Here is a 19,554-nt window from a genome sequence, read left to right on the forward strand (position 1 = left end):
AATAGATAGTTGAATATATGGCCACCCAGAATAAAGACATATGTCCCGGCCTTCTAGACAGCCAGTTGGCCATGTGACTAAGTTCTGATGAGTGAGAAGATAGCAGCAGTGATGTATGCAACTTCTGAGTCTTGCCCTTAAAGGGAGAGGTGTTCTCTTTTCCTTCCCCCTTTTGGAGGATGTGGATGGAGACTGTGGATGCAGTGGTGACCCATCCTGGACCAGAGTAGAGAGCAACACCCACAGGATGGTGAAGAAACAACACAGAGGGATCTTGAATCCCTAATGACTTTGCAGAGCAGAGCTGCCATCCCAGCTCAGACCTTTACTCATCTTACTTAATTAAGTCACTGTTACTCCAGATCTCTGACACAGTCCCTGAACTTATCCTATCTAATACATAATTTGGTACCCAGTGGATTGCTACCCTAACAGAGCCTAAAATGCCTGTGACATTGGCTTAGCAGTCAGGCAGCAGGTGTCAAGGACCAGACATTTCAGACAAGAAAGCTAATGAGCACTGTGTGATGCTATCTGACAAAACACGCGGTGAAAGTATCACCTGTGATATCCTGCAGGCAGACTTTATGTCCACGGGGCTATGGCTTAGTAGTGGGTGATCACTGTTCCTTGTCACTTTCAGGAAAGCCCTGGGAGAAAGATGAGGTCAAGCTAGACTGAGCAAAAAAAGATAAAGGGAAATTTAGCTCTGCTAATGGGAGGCCTCTGGACCTAGAAGGCAGGTCCTGGCAAATTTGGGAAACTAGAAGCACTTAGAAAAAGGTGGTTTGGAAGAGGCTGTCTTTGCAGGAGGGAAGAGAACACACAAACTCTTCTTCCAGTACCTTCTAGAAAGCATTCACTATTAGACAATGGGAGCCAGCTGAGCCTTCAAGGTCCAATGAAGGGTGTTGCCTTCCCACTATTATTCTAGAGGGTCTCAGGTAAGCACCATTAAGTTTAGAGTGGGTAGAGCACAGAAGCAGTAAGTAAAAGACCAGAGGTTTCAAGGCTTTAAAAGTAGGTTTAGATGAGATCTTTGACTAAAGGCAATTTGCTCATAGAATGACCACAAGCAAAAAGACTGCAAACCTATGATTGTCATAAGAAAATTGTACTGCTGGGGTGCATGGGTGGCTCAGTAGGGTTAAGCATCCAGCTTTTGATTTTGGCTCAGGTCATGGTCTCAGGGTCCCGGGGTCGAGCCACATCTGGCTCTGCACTCAGCGAAGAGTCTGCTCAGGTTCTCTCTCCCTTTTCCTCTGCCCCTTCCCCCCTACCCCTATCTCTCAAATAAACAAATAAACCTTAAAAAGAAGAAAAAAGAAAATTGTACTGCCAAACAAATCCTAGTTCCAGTCATAAAAAAAAAGCCCTGCAACTGAGTACCTTTAAAGTAACTTTCAGGCTCCCAACTATACCAAAATAAAGTAGATTGTGGAAGGTGTGCAGCCCCCAAGGAGGGCATACTCCCCCACGCCCACATCAGAATGGTCCCAGAAGACAATGGATGAGGACGCAGAAGGCAGAGCCAAGGGAATGTAGTGACCTTACTAGGGAGCCACATCAAGAAGCTTTTATCATTCCTCTCCAACAGGATTTGATAACTCGTTTGAACAGTGACTGCTTGCAGTTTCTCATTCTTTCTTTTTCCACATGTGAGTTTTCTTTGTATACTGAATGTGTCAATAGGGGACGCATGGCAGTTTATAACATTCCCGATCATGAGAAGACACAGACAGCCCTACAGAGAGGACTGTACATTCTCCGGAGATAATAGACTCTGAGCTGGTTTCAAGAATGAATGGAAGAGAAGAGACATGAATACATTCTATGTATGGGAAGCTTAGGTTATTTGAGTGGCCGGAGGGGTAGAGTGCAGTGATTATGAATTATTTTCCAGCATTTTCCTCACATAATTTTTAGCTGGTACCTGGCCACCCTGAATAATAATTATGCTTGCCAGTCTCTTTTGAAGATATATAGTGACCAAGTTCTGGCCAGAGAGATGCTACTGGAAGTGACAGACCCAACTCTCCTTCCCCCTTTCTCCTACCCAGCCTAGTAGGAGATCATGATCTACAAACAGAGTCACTACAAAATAATGAAGTAAATTCTGAAACAGAAGAGAAGAAAAACCTGTCACAGATCTTGCATGCAATGGTAATTTTGAAGAAAGTTACAGAGTGGCCCACTTGCCCTTCAGTTTTATTCAAAGTAGTTAAAAAATAAGAATATAAACAAAATTATTGCCTTTAACAACAAAATTCCCTAAGCTAGACCCTATGACTGCAACAAACAATTGTTTTCAGGCATTGATTTCATTCTTGCCTCCAAATACCACATGAGGCCACCCTTGGCCTGCAGTTCTGACTCAGTAATGAACTTTCAAATATCATCAAGCACCTTACAATCGAGCAAATTCATTACTAGTGATGGGGAGGGAAGGGATTATATATAAAATCAACCCCAGAAATATGTTTCACACCACACCAGCTCAAAGCTCCCAAGATGATTTGGATACAGTCTTTCAGTTAGAAACCACTGGCTCAGGTTTTTCCAAAGCAAGGCTTAGTTTTCAGCTGTCAGGTTGTTATTAAGAATCAAATAGGGGGATCCCTGGGTGGCACAGTGGTTTGGTGCCTGCCTTTGGCCCAGGGCGCGATCCTGGAGACCCGGGATCGAATCCCACGTCGGGCTCCCAGTGCACGGAGCCTGCTTCTCCCTCTGCCTGTGTCTCTGCCTCTCTCTCTCTCTCTGACTATCATAAATAAATAAAAATTATAAAAAAAAAAAAAAAAAAGAATCAAATAGGGATGCCTGGGTGGGCTCAGTTTAGTGTCTGCCTTTGGCTCAGGTCATGAACCTGGGGTCCTAGAATTGAGCCCCAAGTCAGACTCCCTGCTCAGCGGAGAGTCTGCTTCTCCCTCTCCCTATGCCTGTCTCCCCACCTCTCTGCTTGTGCTCTCTCTCAATCAATAAATTTTTTTAAAAAAATGAATCAGGGGGGGCCTAGCCAGCTCACTTGATGGAACAAGGCCCACATTGCCTGTAGAGATTACTTAAAAATAAAATCTTAAAAAAAAAAAAATCAAATAAAGACTCAATTGTGAGGGAAAATCTTAAACAAAATCACAATAATTGTACACTGAGCACACACTAATATGATTTTAAATGAAGAAGAGATTGTCAAACATGTCCTACACATACATCCCTTATGACTTATAACAGCATTTGGCCATCGATGGCTATGTATTTTCTGCTAGAGAATTACCTGGGGTGCCTAAATAAAAATCTATATTTTTGAACCTGATCTCAGACCACTGAATTAGAATAGTAAGATAAGGGGAGGCCTGGGAATTGGCATTTTAAACAATTTATTTATTTGTTTGTTTGTTTATTTATTTATTTGAGAGAGCAGTAGGGAGGGGGAGAAGGAGAGAGAGAATCTCCAGTAGACTCCTCTCTGAGCTCAGGGCCCTCAGGCTGGATCTCTTCACCCAGAGATCTTGGCCTGAGCCAAAAATCAAGAATCAGGTGCTCAACTAACTGAGCCACCCAAGTGCCCCGAAGCTGACATTTTTTTTTTTTTTTTTTTTTTTTTTTATGATAGTCACACACAGAGAGAATGAGAGAGAGGCAGAGACACAGGCAGAGGGAGAAGCAGGCCCCATGCACCGGGAGCCGACGTGGGATTCGATCCCGGGTCTCCAGGATCGCGCCCTGGGCCAAAGGCAGGCGCCAAACCGCTGCGCCACCCAGGGATCCCGAAGCTGACATTTTAAAAACCAATTCAAAGTGATTTGAATACACACTTAAGTCTAAGAATAATTGACATGTAAAATTCTTGACACTCGATTTGCAAAGTGAAATAAGACACCAAGAGTCCTACCTTCAAGGGATTAACAACAATCCAGTTGGCCAAAATGCGTTCCCTAAAGAAGGCCCATTACATCCAAGAGACAGAAATCGGGTCTGCTATAAATGTCCCCTGAGGACAAGAGCAAAATATTGAGGTTCCAGTGGGTAATATAAGATTCAAAGTTTGGGTACTTATATGATGAAGAGGATCTTCATTGTTAATCTCATACCTAGACTGGAGATGCCAAATGGTCTTCCTCTAATAATCAATCTGTATTCATCTTCTATTCTGTAAGGATTAAATATTGACAACTTGGGGTGCCTGGGTGGCTCAGTCATCATCTCAAGGATCAGGGAGCCAGAGGGGCGGGCTCAGGATCAGGAGGAGTCTGCTGGAAGATTCTTTCCCTCAGCTCCTCCCCTCACTCCCCCGTGCCAGCAGTGCTCTCTGTCTCTCACTTTCTCAAATAAATGTTTTTTTTAATAGAAAATTTAGACAACTTTGCAGCATAAACCAAATACTCAAAATAGGTCTCTTGCACATGAGCATGCAAAGAGAAAGTCTCAAACACTTATGTTCATGTCTCCTAATCCATTAAGACCACCAGTAATACAGTCCTAAATGCAGAAAGGAGTTTAAAACTCTGAAATCAAAGTTAAGAGGCTAGTTTAGGTCAGGGAGACAAATAATTCACACCATGCTGTGGTCCAAGACCACCAGCCAACTGCCCTCTTCACCGTCGCCCTACAGTCTGCTCGACACGGCCCTGGAAATGCGTCCTTGAGGAAACCCCAGGAGCTGGGAGATCTGAGAACTCTTTTCTTCCCCCTCCCCCGCAGCCCCGCCTTCGCAAAAAACTAAGTTCCCACAAGTTCACATCCAACGGGGAAAGAAAAGACGAGACCTCGCAAAACCAGTCCGCACAGGAACCAGGGGAAGATCGCCCAGGCGCGGCACCAACGCCGAGGCCTCGAGCCCTGGGCTCCCCAGTTCCGAGGCGGGTCAGACCAGGACCCCGACCCCGACCCCGACCCGCCCTCGCCCCCCAGCCCCGCCCCCACCCGCCTGAGCGCACCCTGCAGACCCCCAGGCCCGACCTCTCCGCTCCCACAGGAGCACCCCACCTCGGGCCTAGCTGGGAGGACCCCGCCCCCCCCGCCCCAGCCCCTGCACCCACGGCCCCGCTCCATCCCCGACCTGGAGGGCGCGCCAGGCCGCCCCGGGGCTCCTGGCTCTCGGGCTTCCTCGGCCGGTAGCCATAGACTCCCTTCTCCGTCTGGTATCCGCGCCGGAGGAGCAGCGGAGGGGCTCGGCAGAAGCCTCGTCTTGCAGCTGTCACTGTGGCCGCGGACATGTCCCGCCTGCACCCGCGGTCAGAAGACGAGAGGCAGCAGCCGCCGCGAGCCAGCGGGGGCTCTCCTGGGCGCCTGGAACCCGCGCAGGCGCAGCGCTGGAGGCGGGAAGCGGGGCCCCGCCCCCGGGACAACGCCCCCGCGTCTGATTGGTCAGGGGCCGGGCCTGGCAGCCAATCCAGGCCAGCGGCCGGAGGGGCGGAGCCACGTCCCGGGACCCGCGGGACTCATGCGGTTCTGGAGGCTGAGCCAGCCGGGAGTGTGCAGCCGAGCGAGCTCTGCTTTCCCGCACGAAACTCGTTATCTCCGTCTATTTCAGGGAATCCCGCCAGGAGTACTCACCCTCCACCCTCCTGCTGCAAGCCCCGGAGCACCACCACAGACACGAAGGGGAAAATCAACGACAGGGTGCAAAAAAAAGTAGAGGGACTGAGACCAAGGGACGCAAGAAAGGTCGTGTGAAGGATCCAGAAAAATCAATATTGCTCCTTTTTTTTTTTTTTTTTCTTAAGAAAAATTGAGGGTGGAGGAGGGCCTGGGTAACTCAGCGGTTGAGCATCTGCCTTTGGCTCAGGTCGTGACCCCGGGGTCCTGGAATCGAGTTCCGCGTCCGGCTCCCTGCATGGAGCCTGCTTCTCCCTCTGCCTGTGTCTCTGCCTCTCTCTGTGTGTCCCTCATGAATTAATAAATAAAATCTAGAAGAAGAAGAAGAAGAAGAAGAAGAAGAAGAAGAAGAAGAAGAAGAAGGAGGAGGAGGAGGAGGAGGAGGAGGAGGAGGAGGAGGAGGAGGAGGAGGAGGAGGAGGGGAGGAGGAAAAAGAAACATTGGGAGAGGGGAAACATTGAGGAAGAAAGTAGAAAATAGGAGAGGAGGAGCTCATAAGAAAGGGATAAAATAAAAGTGAAAAGAATTGAACATGGAAGGTATCATGCAGTGTGGAGATAATGAGAGTCTCCGTTGGCCAATGTCGACAGAACTTCCCAGACTATTTTATTCCACGACTCACCCTTTAACTTTGCCAATGTGGTGGGGAATGGAAGGGGTCTGAATCCTTCCCTATCTGTCATCCATCATGCCAGTCTGCCCCATACTCCTAAGAACATTACACATATGAGCCCAAGAGATCTCTCCACCTCACTTACAGAACCGTTGTGCCCACTGTGCACTTTCCTACGTCCCAAGGATCAGTAAGGTATACAGTGTTTGCCCTTAATCAGTTCCCAGTCCAGATGCAGACTGAACTCAACACACAGTATAAGAGATACTTGGATAGAGGCAAGTGCAGGTGCCTTGCAATCAGAGAAAATCAGTATCTAGGGGCACCTGGGTGGCTCAGTGGTTGAGGATCCAGCTTTGGCTCAGGTCGTGATCCAGGGTCCTGGGATGGAGTCCTGCATCGGGCTCCCCAAAGGAAGCCTGCTTCTCCCTATGCTTATGTCTTTGCCTCTCTGTCTCTCATGCATAAATAAATAAAATCTTTTTAAAACAAAAAGAAAATCAGTATCTAGTACAAACAGGTATACCCGGGGAGCTTCTACAAGTGGAAAGGACACTAGAACAGAATCTTTAGGGATGAAGCTGGTTATGGTGATTATGATTTTTTTCTTTATGATTTTAACACAGAAGAGTCCAGAGCATGTTTGAAAGATGGACTACAAAAGTTACAATTTTAGTTACAAAGTACTAAATCAAAAATACAGAAGGGAGAGATAATCCAATAGAAAGAGATCCATGCAGAGGTGGGAGGGGACAGGATCCAAGCACAGAGGTTGCTAGAAAGGAGAAGAGACATGTCTTGCATTGATTCAGGTGGAAAGAAGAGAAGATTGGTCCAAAAGCAATCATAATTATAGATTTAGTGGTGGAATTCTGAGGGAATTTCTCTATGTAATGTATGAGGCTATAATTTCCCCCAAAGAATTATCTGAGAAGATGCTGGGGAGTGAGGAGGTGAGTCAGAGCTTAGAAGGGTGGAGACAGGGCAGCCCGGAGGGTTCAGCAGTTTAGCACTGCCTTCGGTCCAGGGTGTGAAACTGGAGACTGGGGATCGAGTCCCATGTCTGGCTCCCTGCATGGAGCCTGCTTCTCCCTCTGCCTGTGTCTCTGCCTCTCTCTCTTGTGCTCTGTGTCTCTCATGAATAAATAAATAAAATTTTCCAAAAAAATGAAAAATAAAGTTCTAAGAAGTAATTAAACAAAGAAAGAAAGAAAGAAAGAAAGAAAGAAAGAAAGAAAGAAAGGTGGGGACAGTAGGAAACTGTCATTGAGGGAAGTCGTAAATGTGAAAGATTGTCCTAAAGTTTTGGGGACCACCCAGTTGAGGTTGGTGACTGTGAATAAAAAGAGATATCATTTTCTACTTTTTTGTGTTTTTCTTCATTGGTGCTCAGCTGCTTGGTACAGAGAAGATGAGAAGGATGATGATTGGATCCATTTAAGGCTATAATTTACCAGGCAGACATGATAGAAAGGCTGAGAGACAAAGACATTTAAGATACTAGTTAGAGAATGATTGAAATTAAAAACGAACAACAACAACAACAACAACAACAACAACAAACATGGACTCTTATGCTGGAAAAAAAGGCTGGAAATATAAGAATGGACTGATAAAAGAAGGAAAGTGCCAATGAGTTGGCAGTTCCAATGAGATTAGAGAATAGGTAAGACTAGGGGTGCCTGAGAATCTGAGCTAGAACAGGTGGTCATAGTAAGAAAATGCAGTGTTTGGAGCAGCTCTTTCCACCACAGGTCCTGTCCCTGTGCCTTAATAAAAAACACCTTTTTGCACTAAAAGAAAGAAAAAGAAAGAAAGAAAGAAAGAAAGAAAGAAAGAAAGAAAGAAAGAAAGAAAGAAAATGGTGTGTTTCATGTGATGATTGTGGAAGTAATGCAAATTTTTTTTTTAGTTGATAATGATAAGGAAGGTTGCTTGACTAAAGTAGAACGACAGAGAATGTCATCAGAGGTGAGAAGGTCAAATTTTTAGATGAGATGCCATAGGAACATTTATATTACCTTGGAAACGGCAGGAGTTGAAGTAGAGGAAGACCCTTAGTCATGTGTTGAAGGCTCTCGTGAATAAAGAGGAACAACTAGGAAGTTGGCAGATGATGCTGAGGAAGGGAAGGAAGTGTGACATATCCCTAATGCATGGATTCAAATCAGCAGGGAGATGTGCAAAAATATAGGCAGCAGCTGGGAATAAAGATGACACAGATACCATTTCTGGACCGTGGGTACAGTATATCAGAAATAGTTCTCAAATCTGTCCACTCTCCATCATTATCGCCTAGTCCGAACCATCAGCACTTCTCTCCAGGAGGACCACAGTAGCTTGCTAAATGGTCGTCTGGCCTCAGGTCTTTCCTTGCCTTGCCATACTTCTTCCACATTGAGTAAGACTTATTTCCAAAAATTAGCATCTGATTCACAGTGCTAGTATCTGAATGAAAGTAAGAGCATTCAATTAAAAAAAATACTTAGCAGACTGGAAAAAGAACTCTTGTAATCATTACTGTATTACTGATGCTGTTTTAAAACTGCAGTTTATAGGGACACCTTGGTGGCTCAGTGGTTGAGCATCTGCCTTCAGTTCAGGGCGTGATCCCGGGGTTCCAATTCCATTTTTTCTATTGATTGGCTATGTGACCTTGGGAGGACACAGCCCCTCTATTTCCTCATGGTCTACATTGTCCTTTAAAGTCAATTCAAGTTCAAAATGTTTTTGATTCTAAAGCCTAATATAAAAAGTGAAAGAATATGTATTGGGCCACTCCAGCAGAAGGGGAAAATGAAGGCCTTACTTATTTATACAATGGAATGCTATACAGAAATCAAAAAAGAATGAACTAGATGTGCACATAGAACATAAATTGTTCCAAGAATATAAAGTTGAGAGGAAAAAAATGATAGGAATAGTATTCACACAAATTTTTAAAATATACCAAATTAGGGGCACCTGGGTGGCTCAGTGGTTGAGCATCTGCCTTCAGCTCAGGTCATGGTCCTGGGGTTCTGGGATCCAGTCCCGCATCAGGCTCCCCGCAGAGAGCCTGCTTCTCCCTCTGCCTATGTCTCTCCATCTCCTCAGGTCTCTCTTGAATAAATAAATAAAATCTTTAAAAAATAAAATATACCAAATTAATCTATGTGTTTTTAATTAATCTGTATGTATATGGTAAAAGTATAAATATATAGTTAGGTAGGATGCATATCAATTTCAGTAAAGTGAGAGGGCATGGAAAGGGATAGGACAGGTGGGGAAGGAACTTTTATGATTTACAGTGCTATAACTCTTCCGAAAAGTCTAATACAAATATTGCAAAATGTTACTCTCTGTTAGTATTTCAAAATGTTAGTATTTGCCAAAATGTTAGTATTAGTATAAATCATGGGTGATGCGAACATGGGTATTTGGTTTATGATTCTTTGTATTTTTCACCATTTAAAAATGTTTTTTAAGAATTTATTTATGTATTTGATAGACAGAGAGAGAGAGCGCACAAGCAAGGGGAGCATCAAGCAGAGAGAGGGAGAAGCAGCAGGGAGCCCAATGCCAGGCTTGATCCTAGGACCCCAGGATCATAATCTGAGCCAAAGGCAGATGCTTAACCACTGAGCCACTCAGGTGCCCCTCATTTAAAAATATTTAAAACTTTAAAGACACCTGGCTGATTTAGTTGGTAGAACATGCAACTCTTGATCTCAGGGTTGTGAGTTTGAGCCCCACCTTGGGTGCAGAGATTTTAAAAATAAAATCTTTAAAATAAAAAAATATATATTTTTATGTAACTATTGCCCACATTGGGAAAAAATTAAATAAAATATTTTAAATTTTAAACATTTATAAAATATTTTTTAAATTACAACTGAAAATTAGAAAGGTCTGCCCTGATGTCCTTCTTAAAATTGCAACTAACCTCATCACCCCTCATACCTCTGCTCCCCCTTACTCTACCATTCTTATTTTTATCATTATATATATCATTTCCTAACATACTTGTTTATCATTTTTTTGTCTATCTCCCTTAACTAATATGTAAGCTCTGTAAGGACAAAGATCATTATAGATCACTGATGTGTCTTAAGTGCTTAGGAGAGTGCCTGGCACAAAACAGATATCCCAGAAACATTTGTTCAGTGAATGTGTGGATATGCAGAACCTGACTGCCTATGTTGAATTCTGATGCTACCACTTTCCACCTGTGGCCAAGATACTTAAATATTCTAAGTCTGGGGATCCCTGGGTGGCGCAGCGGTTTGGTGCCTGCCTTTGGCCCAGGGCACGATCCTGGAGACCCGGGACTGAGTCCCACGTCGGGCTCCCAGTGCATGGAGCCTGCTTCTCCCTCTGCCTATGTCTCTGCTTCTCTCTCTCTCTCACTGTGTGCCTATCATAAATAAATAAAAATTAAAAAAAAATTCTAAGTCTTAGTTTTCCTATCCATAAAATGGAAACTGTAATAGTACCTACCTAAAAAGGTTGGTGTAACTACCTATAAAATGCTTTAGAACAATGCCTGACATAATGTAAATACTCAATATATATTAGCTATTCTTCTTAATATTATTATTAATATTATTATATTGTTATTAGAAGGTCTTAATCATGGTTGTGGCCCTCAGCATGATTCCTGGGATGTGATGATCTCGACTGCATGAGTCCTGATAAGTCTGTGTGTCAGGGTGCAAGACAGTTATCAATGACTGATTATAATAATAGGAATATTCTAGGTATCAACTGTAGGGGTTCAGGGAAAGCTACCCCAAAATATGCCACTCTGGCAGAAGGATCATTTTAAGTTGAGGACGATTGAACAGAAACAAATACAAGAAGGGAAGGATGATTATTAATCACTGGAGACAATTATAGACTCTAATCAGCCCAGAGAAGGCACCAGAGGAATCCATATAACAAACTCACTGAAACCAACCTTATCTTCCATTAGTCCCTCTGTATATTTACCTTCCCACAGTTTGCCCTCCCTGCAAACCTAAACCCTGTTTCTTCTGTCTCATTTTTTTCCCTACAAATTCATTGTTCTTTTGTTTAGATGCTATATAAGCCCAAGTTCCAACCACTCCTTTAACCACTCATCACTGAATTTCTCCCATGTGTGCATGCAGGCAGTACATGTGCTGATAAATTTTGTTTTTCTCTTGTTAATGTGTCTTTTGTCAGTCTGATTTGCAGGACCCCAGGCTAAAAGTCTAGGAGGATAGAGGGATAAGGTTTTCATTCCTTTACACAGCTTATTTTGTCTTATCAATAGAATGTTAATCAAATATGGGAATGGTGAATTCACCAGGCTAGAAACAGGCCTATTTTATTTTATTTTATTTTATTTTATTTTATTTTATTTTATTTTACTTGAGAGAGAGAGAGAGAGAGACAGAGAGAGAGAGAGAATACATGGGGGAGGAGAAGAAGGCAAGGAAGAGAGAGAATATCAAGCAGGTTCCACGACCAGTGCTGAACCCAATGAAGGGCTCCATCTCACAACCCTGAGATCATGATCTGTGCCAAAATTAAGAGTTGGACACTTAACCAACTAAGCCACCCAGGTGCCCCGGACCTATTTTATTTTTGAAGAAAGGTCTTTTCTTGGGTTCTTTGTCCTATTATTTGAAGTATTGAGCAATCTAGAACTTATACTTTTGAAGGTAGACTGATTTCTTGCCGTAGCAACTTTTTATTAAAAGGAATTTGCAAATTATCATAATAATGGGACACATGCATTATTCTTTTTCTTTTTTTTTAAAGTTTTATCTTTTATTTATTTATGATAGTCACACACACACACAGAGAGAGAGAGAGAGAGAGAGAGGCAGAGACACAGGCAGAGGGAGAAGCAGGCTCCATGCACGGGGAGCTTGACGTGGGATTCGATCCCGGGTCTCCAGGATCGCGCCCTGGGCCAAAGGCAGGCGCCAAACCGCTGTGCCACCCAGGGATCCCTATTCTTTTTCATATATAATTCAAAATTCATATTGCCAAAGGTAACTAATTTCATTTTCTTTCCTTACCCCTGCCCACTTTTATTAGATATGTTAAGAGTAAGGTATACATGACTAACTATTCTGACCCAAGAAAGTGAGGAGCAAAAAGTGAAAAAATTTTTTTATTTTTTTTTATTTTTTTTTATTTTTTATTTTTTAAAAGATGATTCTTTTTTTTTTTTAATTTTTATTTTATTTATTTATGATAAGCACACAGTGAGAGAGAGAGAGAGGCAGAGACACAGGCAGAGGGAGAAGCGGGCTCCATGCACCGGGAGCCCGACGTGGGATTCGATCCCGGGTCTCCAGGATCGCGCCCTGGGCCAAAGACAGGCGCTAAACCGCTGCGCCACCCAGGGATCCCGAAAAAATTTTTTTAAAGTGAAATTTATTCAAATGAATCCTTTACGCTAAAAAATAACACCTTTTCTCTATTGCTGTTACTTAATCTCATTTCTTCCCTGATTAATAGAAATTCCTTAAAAAGCAACTACTTCTTAATATCTTTTCTTTCCTCTAGCTAATACCAAAGATCATCTTTTTGTTCTCAAGACTTTCCCCTCTACATTGTGAAATATATCTAACTTATAAAACATACCAATAGGGCAGCCCGGGTGGCTCAGCAGTTTACCGTGGTCTTCAGCCCAGGGCATGATCCTGGAGACCTTGGATCGAGTCCCATGTCAGGCTCCCTGCATGGAGCCTGCTTCTCCCTCTGCCTGTGTCTCTGCCTCTCTCTCTCATGGATAAATAAATAAACTCTTTAAAAAAATAAAACATACTTATATAAGAATGTATATGTAACATATAAAATTAAAAATAATTTTGATTAGGGCACCCAGCTGGCTCAGTTGGTGGAGTATGTGACTCTTGGTCTTAGGTTTGTGAGACTGAGCCCTGTGTTGAATGTAGAGATCCCTTAAAAATAAAATCTTCAAAAATAATAACGATAATTTTGATTATCACCATTTTAGTTGCCTATTGCTGTATGACAAATTACTCGACAATGTGGTAGTTTGAAACAACAAGCATATTATCTCACAGTTTTTATAGGTCAATAATCCAGGCAAAGCTTAGCTCAGTACCTGGGGCTCAAGGCCTCTCAGAAAGTTGCAGTTGGACTGCTGGTTGAGATCGTGATCTCATCTGAAGGCTCACCTGTGGGAGAATCAACTTTCATTTCAGCCACGTTGCTGTTGGCAGGATTGAGTTCCTCACTGGCTGTTGGCCAGAAGCCTCCTTCAATTCTTTGCTGTGTGGGCCTTTCCAAGGGGTAGTTCACAACATGGCAGCTGGCTGTCCTCAGGGAGAGAGGGAGAGAGAGAAAGCTCCAAGATTTTTGTAACTAACACTGGTACTAACACACCATCACTTGTGCTTTATTATACTCACTAGAAGTTAGTCACTAAACCTAGCCTATTGTCAAGAAGAGGGGATTACACAAGGATATGAAGACCAAGATGCTGGCATCCTTGAAGCCATCTTCCACAGCTATCTTAGAGGCCATCTTCCACAGCCTTGTGACCATATAATCATTTTTAGAGATGTATAATTGAACGGTGCACTCTGCTCATCATTTTGGCCTGTCACCCATGTATTCTCTCATGTAACTCTTCCACTGGATGCCATGACCCTCTGTCTTATTAGTCCTCTATCTCTTCTGTTTCTATCATGAATGTTTTTTTTTCAGTTATTTTCCTTTTACAATTTCTTCTTTGTTTTGTTTTTAAAGATTTATTTATTTGAGAGAGCAAGCATGCATTAGTGGGGGTAGGGGCAGAAGGAAGAGGAGAGACATTCTCAAGCAGACTCCACACCGAGCATGGAGCCAGATGTGAGGCTCAATCTCACAACCCTGAGATTACAACCTAAGCTGAAGCCAAGAGTTGGTTGCTTAACTGACTGTACAATCCAGGCACCCCCTTTTTTCAACTTCTGATTTTCACTTCTATACTCAGTCTTGCAGAAAGTCCATATGTCACCATTGAGACTTCCAGCTCAGCTCTCCAAACTGTGTTCTGTGAAACTGCTGATAGACCCAAGCTGACCTGTTACTCTCCTGAATTCCTGTAACACCTAGAGGTGGTGTCTTCAGTTGAACTTTTTTTTTTCTTTGCTTATCTCATCGCCCAAAAGATAAAATGTTTGAGTGGGGATATGATTTTTTTAACTGTTTGCTTATATATTCAGTGCTCTGTAAAAGCTGATGGCCTCTAAGAATGAGAAGTCCAATTCTAACATCCTATAACTCAATAACTCCCATCTCCTACCTAACACAGTAGAAGCATGAAATCGTTTTACTTTATTGAAGATCAATCTGGCATATAGTCATCTGATGGAAAGTAATAGGCATTTACTTACTGAAGTAATACTTGTTGAGTACCTACTATATGTCAGCATTATGCTGGGTGCTTTGGAATATAGAAGTGAAGAAGTCAGACATAAAGCCTACACTCAGGAGTTTACAATCTCAAATAATCATAAAAATAATTAATTGTAATTATAAACGAATCATGAAGGATGGGTATAGGATGCTATAAAACCACATAACTGAGGGGAATGTTATCTAGGCTGGAGGGTTATGTAAAGTGAAACCTTGAAAATGAAACAGGAGTTAGGCAAACAAAAGAGGTATCAAGGATGGATAACTCAAGGGCAATGTCAAGTTCTAACAAGCTCCTTATCCTCTTCTACTGCTTAGTTAAGATTTATATATAATATATAGATTTTTATGTATTTATTGGAGAGAGAGAGCATGAGTGGGGGGAAGAGCAAAGGGAGAGGGAGAAGCAGAATCCTCACTGAGCAGGGAGCCAGATGCAGGCTTGATCCCAGGACCCTGAGATCATGACCTGAGCTGAAGGCAGCTGCTTAACCAACTGAGCCACCCAGAAGCCCTGGAGGGAATGTATTTTTAAAGCACCCTTCTTAAAAACCATATTCTCTACTTGTACTATGATCCTACTTTAACTTTCCTTCCTCTTACATCATTTCATCAGAGCCATAACAACTATCATGTCAACATGCTGTTTTTAAAAGCTATTTATAAATGTGGCTCCTTCAGAAAATGTCTGCAAGGTAAGTGACTCATCCCCTGTCCCCTTCTTTGCTTTGCTTCGGGAGCAACTGAGTTGATGTTGATGCCATTGACTGAGATGAAGAAGAGTGGAAGGGGAACAAACTTGGCAAAGTTCACTTGGAACATTTGAGTTTTATCTGTGATACTAAGTAGAACTGTTAACTAGGCAGTTTGGATGCACCTGTCAGAGTTCAGAAGAAAAGTAGGGACTGGAAAAATGCATTTGATAGTTTTCAATGCACAAATGTTATTGAAAACCTGGGTATGAATGAGAAGGCCTAGCTTTAGAATTTTGAGGACCTCAAAAGCTTAAAGGTTGGTTGAGAAGTTGCCAGCAAAGGAAACAAGATACAGCTAGAGAATTTTGAGGAAACTGGGCTTTTGAAGGGGCATATCTAGGTTCAAATTTTAGCTTTGCCCATTGTTAACTGTGTGACTGCATGGCTAATATTGGTCACATCTTATGGTGGAACACATCTTACTTTCTATCTGCGAAATGGAGACAATTATGCCTATTTTAGAGAAAGCTAGCATAGGCTCATGGCTAAGTAACTTCATCTAAACTGCCTGACTCCTAATCTTGGCTCTGTCACTGACCAGCTGGAAATGTGGGCAAGTTCCCTAACGTCTCTATCCCTCATTTTTCCCATTAATAAAATGATTTTTTTAATTCATTCATAACAGACAAAGAGAGAGAGAGAGAGAGGCAGAGACACAGGCAGAGAGAGAAGCAGGCTCCATGCAGGGAGCCCGATGTGGGACTTGATCCCGGGACTCCAGGATCATGCCCTGGGCCAAAGGCAGGCGCTAAACCTCTGAGCCACCCAGGAATGCCCGCTGAGCCACCCAGGGATCCCCATAAAATGATCTTAGTAGTACCTATCACACTGGATTATTGTGAGGATTAAATAATTAGCGCATGTAGAATGTTTAGAACAATGCCTGACACACAGTTAAGTAATGTTAGCTGTATCATCATGGTTGCACTGTTTTAAAATGAAAAAAAAAAAAAAAAAGAATAGTGGTATAGAACTTGAAAAACAGTAAGTACCACAAGATGATAATTGTTACTATTAGCTTACTATCATCATCATCATCATCACTATTATTTTGAGAGAGAGAGAGTGAACATATGCACTTATTCATGAGAGACACACAGAGAGAGGCAAAGAGAGAAGCAGTCTCCCTGTGGGGAGCCTGATGCAGGACTCAATCCTAGGACCCCAGGACCATGACCTGAGCCAAAGGCAGATGCTCAACCACCGAGCCACCAGGTGCCCTGGGAGAGAGATTCTTAAGCAGGCTCCATGCCCAGTATGGAGCTGGATGTGAGCTCCATCCCAGAATCCTGAGATCATGATCTGAGCCAAGATCAAGTGGACCCTAACTGACTGAGCCAACTAGGTGCCCCTAGCTTATTGTCATTATTATTAAACTGATATTGAATGTTGGGTATGAAAAATTTATTCCAAATTGTTTAGATGAATCTTTCACAAAGATGGAAGAAAGGGGGCAAAACACAGTAGAATGGCTACTTTTGTAGCGTTTATGGTGAAAACTTAAGTAAGTATAATGCAGACATAATATGTCTTCAGTACAGAATCTTCCCAAAGAAAAATAAATTGGAAATTAAACCCATTCTTTTACCGTACCCTTAGCAGCTGACACAAGAAGTGATGTGATGTCAGACTCTTTGGGTGATAACTCTTTTCCCCAGCTATATTTTTCATTATAACAATATCATCCTGGGTTATGAAGGCAACCACTTTTCACTTGGATTCTTAAACGCTTGGAAGCAGTGACAAGAGGTGTTGCCAAAATTAAATTAAAATAATGAAGTTAGGGATCAAAATGTCTGATCTACTGATTTTTAAAATAAAGCATCTGAGTCACAGGTTACAAGTGACATGCCCTAGTTTCACTGTGTCACATGAACAGTAGCCAGGCTCCAAGACCAGACACTGGGTGATTGATTTCCAGCCCTTCCCCTTCCCTTTGTACTATCATGGGCATAGATTTAGCAACACACAGGTCTGACCTAGGCAGACATTCTTGTTATATTATAACTATTGGCTGGTCTTGTTAGAACTAGATTATAAAATCATATCATTTCTTACTCTATATTCTCTGTAATTGTGTAAAAGAGGATATCTATACTATTACATGCGTGGAACTCATATATATATAGTGAGGAAAACATCCTAGAACAGGATGAAATATTGCATAAGAGCTTGAACTTTGGAATCAGAAAATCCAGACAAGAAAGGAGATTCTATTTAGTAGCTCTGCCATCCTGGCCACGTTATTTAACTACACTAAACCCTGGCTTCCTCATCTCTAAAAACAAGGAAAATAACCAAATAGGATCATTGGGTGGAGGCACACTAAGAGGCATCTGTTTATTTCTTTCCATTTACCTGCTGAATCACTCAGTGTTAAAAATTTGAGTTAGCTTTAATGCAAATCATGAAAAGGGGTATGGAGGCCTATATTTGGGCTGCTGTTGGTATATTGCTTGTTATCAAAAAATGAAACTCCAGTCTATGATTGTTTCCTCTAAAATATTGTGGTTTTTTTTTTCCACTCTATTTTAATCCTACATTCCTGCGTCAGTACCCAGATTTTTCTCCCTCTTCCATGACAGCATTTGTAGAAGAGGAAAAACATTTCCCCTACCCTCTTCTGTCTTGTATCTTAGGTCTGTGAATCAAACTGACAACGGACAGATTAAAGGGAGAAATGGTATACAACTTTAATGCATGTTTTTAACTTTACATTCAAGGAGGCTATGCAGAAAAGAAACGAAATCACAAAGAAGTATATTCAGAAGCTTACATACAAAGGGTGATGAATTAAGGAAAAGTGGCTGGACAAGGGGAGTTTGGACTTCTAAGGGCAATAAGTTGTGGAAAGTAAATGTATGTGGAAACTAATGGAACATAAGGCTTGCTTTAGTAAGGTTTGTTTGTCCGGACTCATCTTGGTATCAACTTTCCATCTTTATGGTCACAAATCTCTCAGAGAGAGGATCAATGGAAGTCTTCATTTCTTAGAAGTTCATACTTTCAGTCAGATAATGGAATACCTAAGGTTTCTTTGTGCATATGTTAATTCTCAATGGCCTTCAACCCAAAATAATCCATATTACCAATGTGGTATATTTTGCAGTAGAATGTTGTAATCCCCTTCATATTCATTCACTTAATGATCCTTCTATCAAAATATTTTTTAAAAGATTTTATTTATTTATTCATGAGAGACACACACACCAAGAGAGAGAGGCAGAGACTCAGGCAGAGGGAGAAGCAGGCTCCATGTAGGGAGCCCAATGTGGGACTCAATGCCGGGTCTCCAGGATCACGCCCTGGACCGAAGGTGGTGCTAAACCGCTGAGCCACCGGGGCTGCCCCTTCTATCATAATATTAATAAGTGTCTTCTATGGCCCCAGGGCACAAAGACTAATAAGGTATAAATTATAGCTTCAAAGAGCTCATAGTTTTAATGAGAAAAGAAATATGAACATATTATTTCAATATAATTCAAGGAATGTTTTGATAGAGATGTTCAGAGGCTGCTATGGGGACCCAGGAAGGGGTAGAGACCTAATTTGATATATGTGGGGTGGTGATGATAAAGAATGGCTTCCTTAGGGAAATAATTCTTGAGCTCCTAGTTAGGAAACATTCATGAGAGAAAGGGCATTCTAGACAGAAGCATAATACATACACTAAGGAAAGATGAAGTCCAGTCTATGGAGGTTATCTATTTTAACTAGAACTTAAACCTGTGAGGGAAATAGCAGGAAGTGAGACTAGACATATAGGGAAAAGTATGCATTATTAAGGGTTCCCGCTAAAGATCTGAATTTTACCCTGTAAGTCAGTGGCTTGCAAAGTGGGTTGGCGCAAAGATGTATGTAAAATGATTTACTTAGGCAAAAATATTGAAACTTCTGTTTTTTTTTTTAAAGATTTTATTTCCTCATGAGAGACACAGAGAGAGGCAGAGACACAGGCAGAAGGAGAAGCAGGCTCTCCCCCAAGGAGCCTGACGTGGGACTCAATCCCAGATCCCGGGATCACGCCCCATGCCAAAGGCAGACGCTCAACCACTGAGCCACTCAGGCGTCCCAAAACTTCTGGGTTTTTTAAAAAATTATTTTCTGTCTCGGTGAGTGTACTATATATATGTATACACACACACATAAATACACACACAAATATATATATATATATGAAATTTGTATCTAAGCAAATAT

At 42.2% G+C, this 19,554-nt stretch overlaps 1 protein-coding gene across 1 annotated transcript in view; it reads right to left on the reverse strand.

Moving 5' to 3' along the window:
- DHTKD1 (dehydrogenase E1 and transketolase domain containing 1) overlaps positions 1-5,307 on the reverse strand; it is a 52,021-nt gene extending 46,714 nt beyond the window's left edge. The window contains exon 1 of the mRNA XM_025445207.3: positions 5,060-5,307. Coding sequence (XP_025300992.1) covers positions 5,060-5,216 — 157 coding nt within the window. The 5' untranslated portion in view covers positions 5,217-5,307. The remainder of the gene's footprint in view (positions 1-5,059) is intronic.
- Between the last annotated feature and the right edge of the window lie 14,247 nt (positions 5,308-19,554).

Source organism: Canis lupus, chromosome 2 (genome assembly GCF_003254725.2).
Source record: "Canis lupus dingo isolate Sandy chromosome 2, ASM325472v2, whole genome shotgun sequence".
In the NCBI taxonomy this organism is placed as follows: domain Eukaryota; kingdom Metazoa; phylum Chordata; class Mammalia; order Carnivora; family Canidae; genus Canis; species Canis lupus.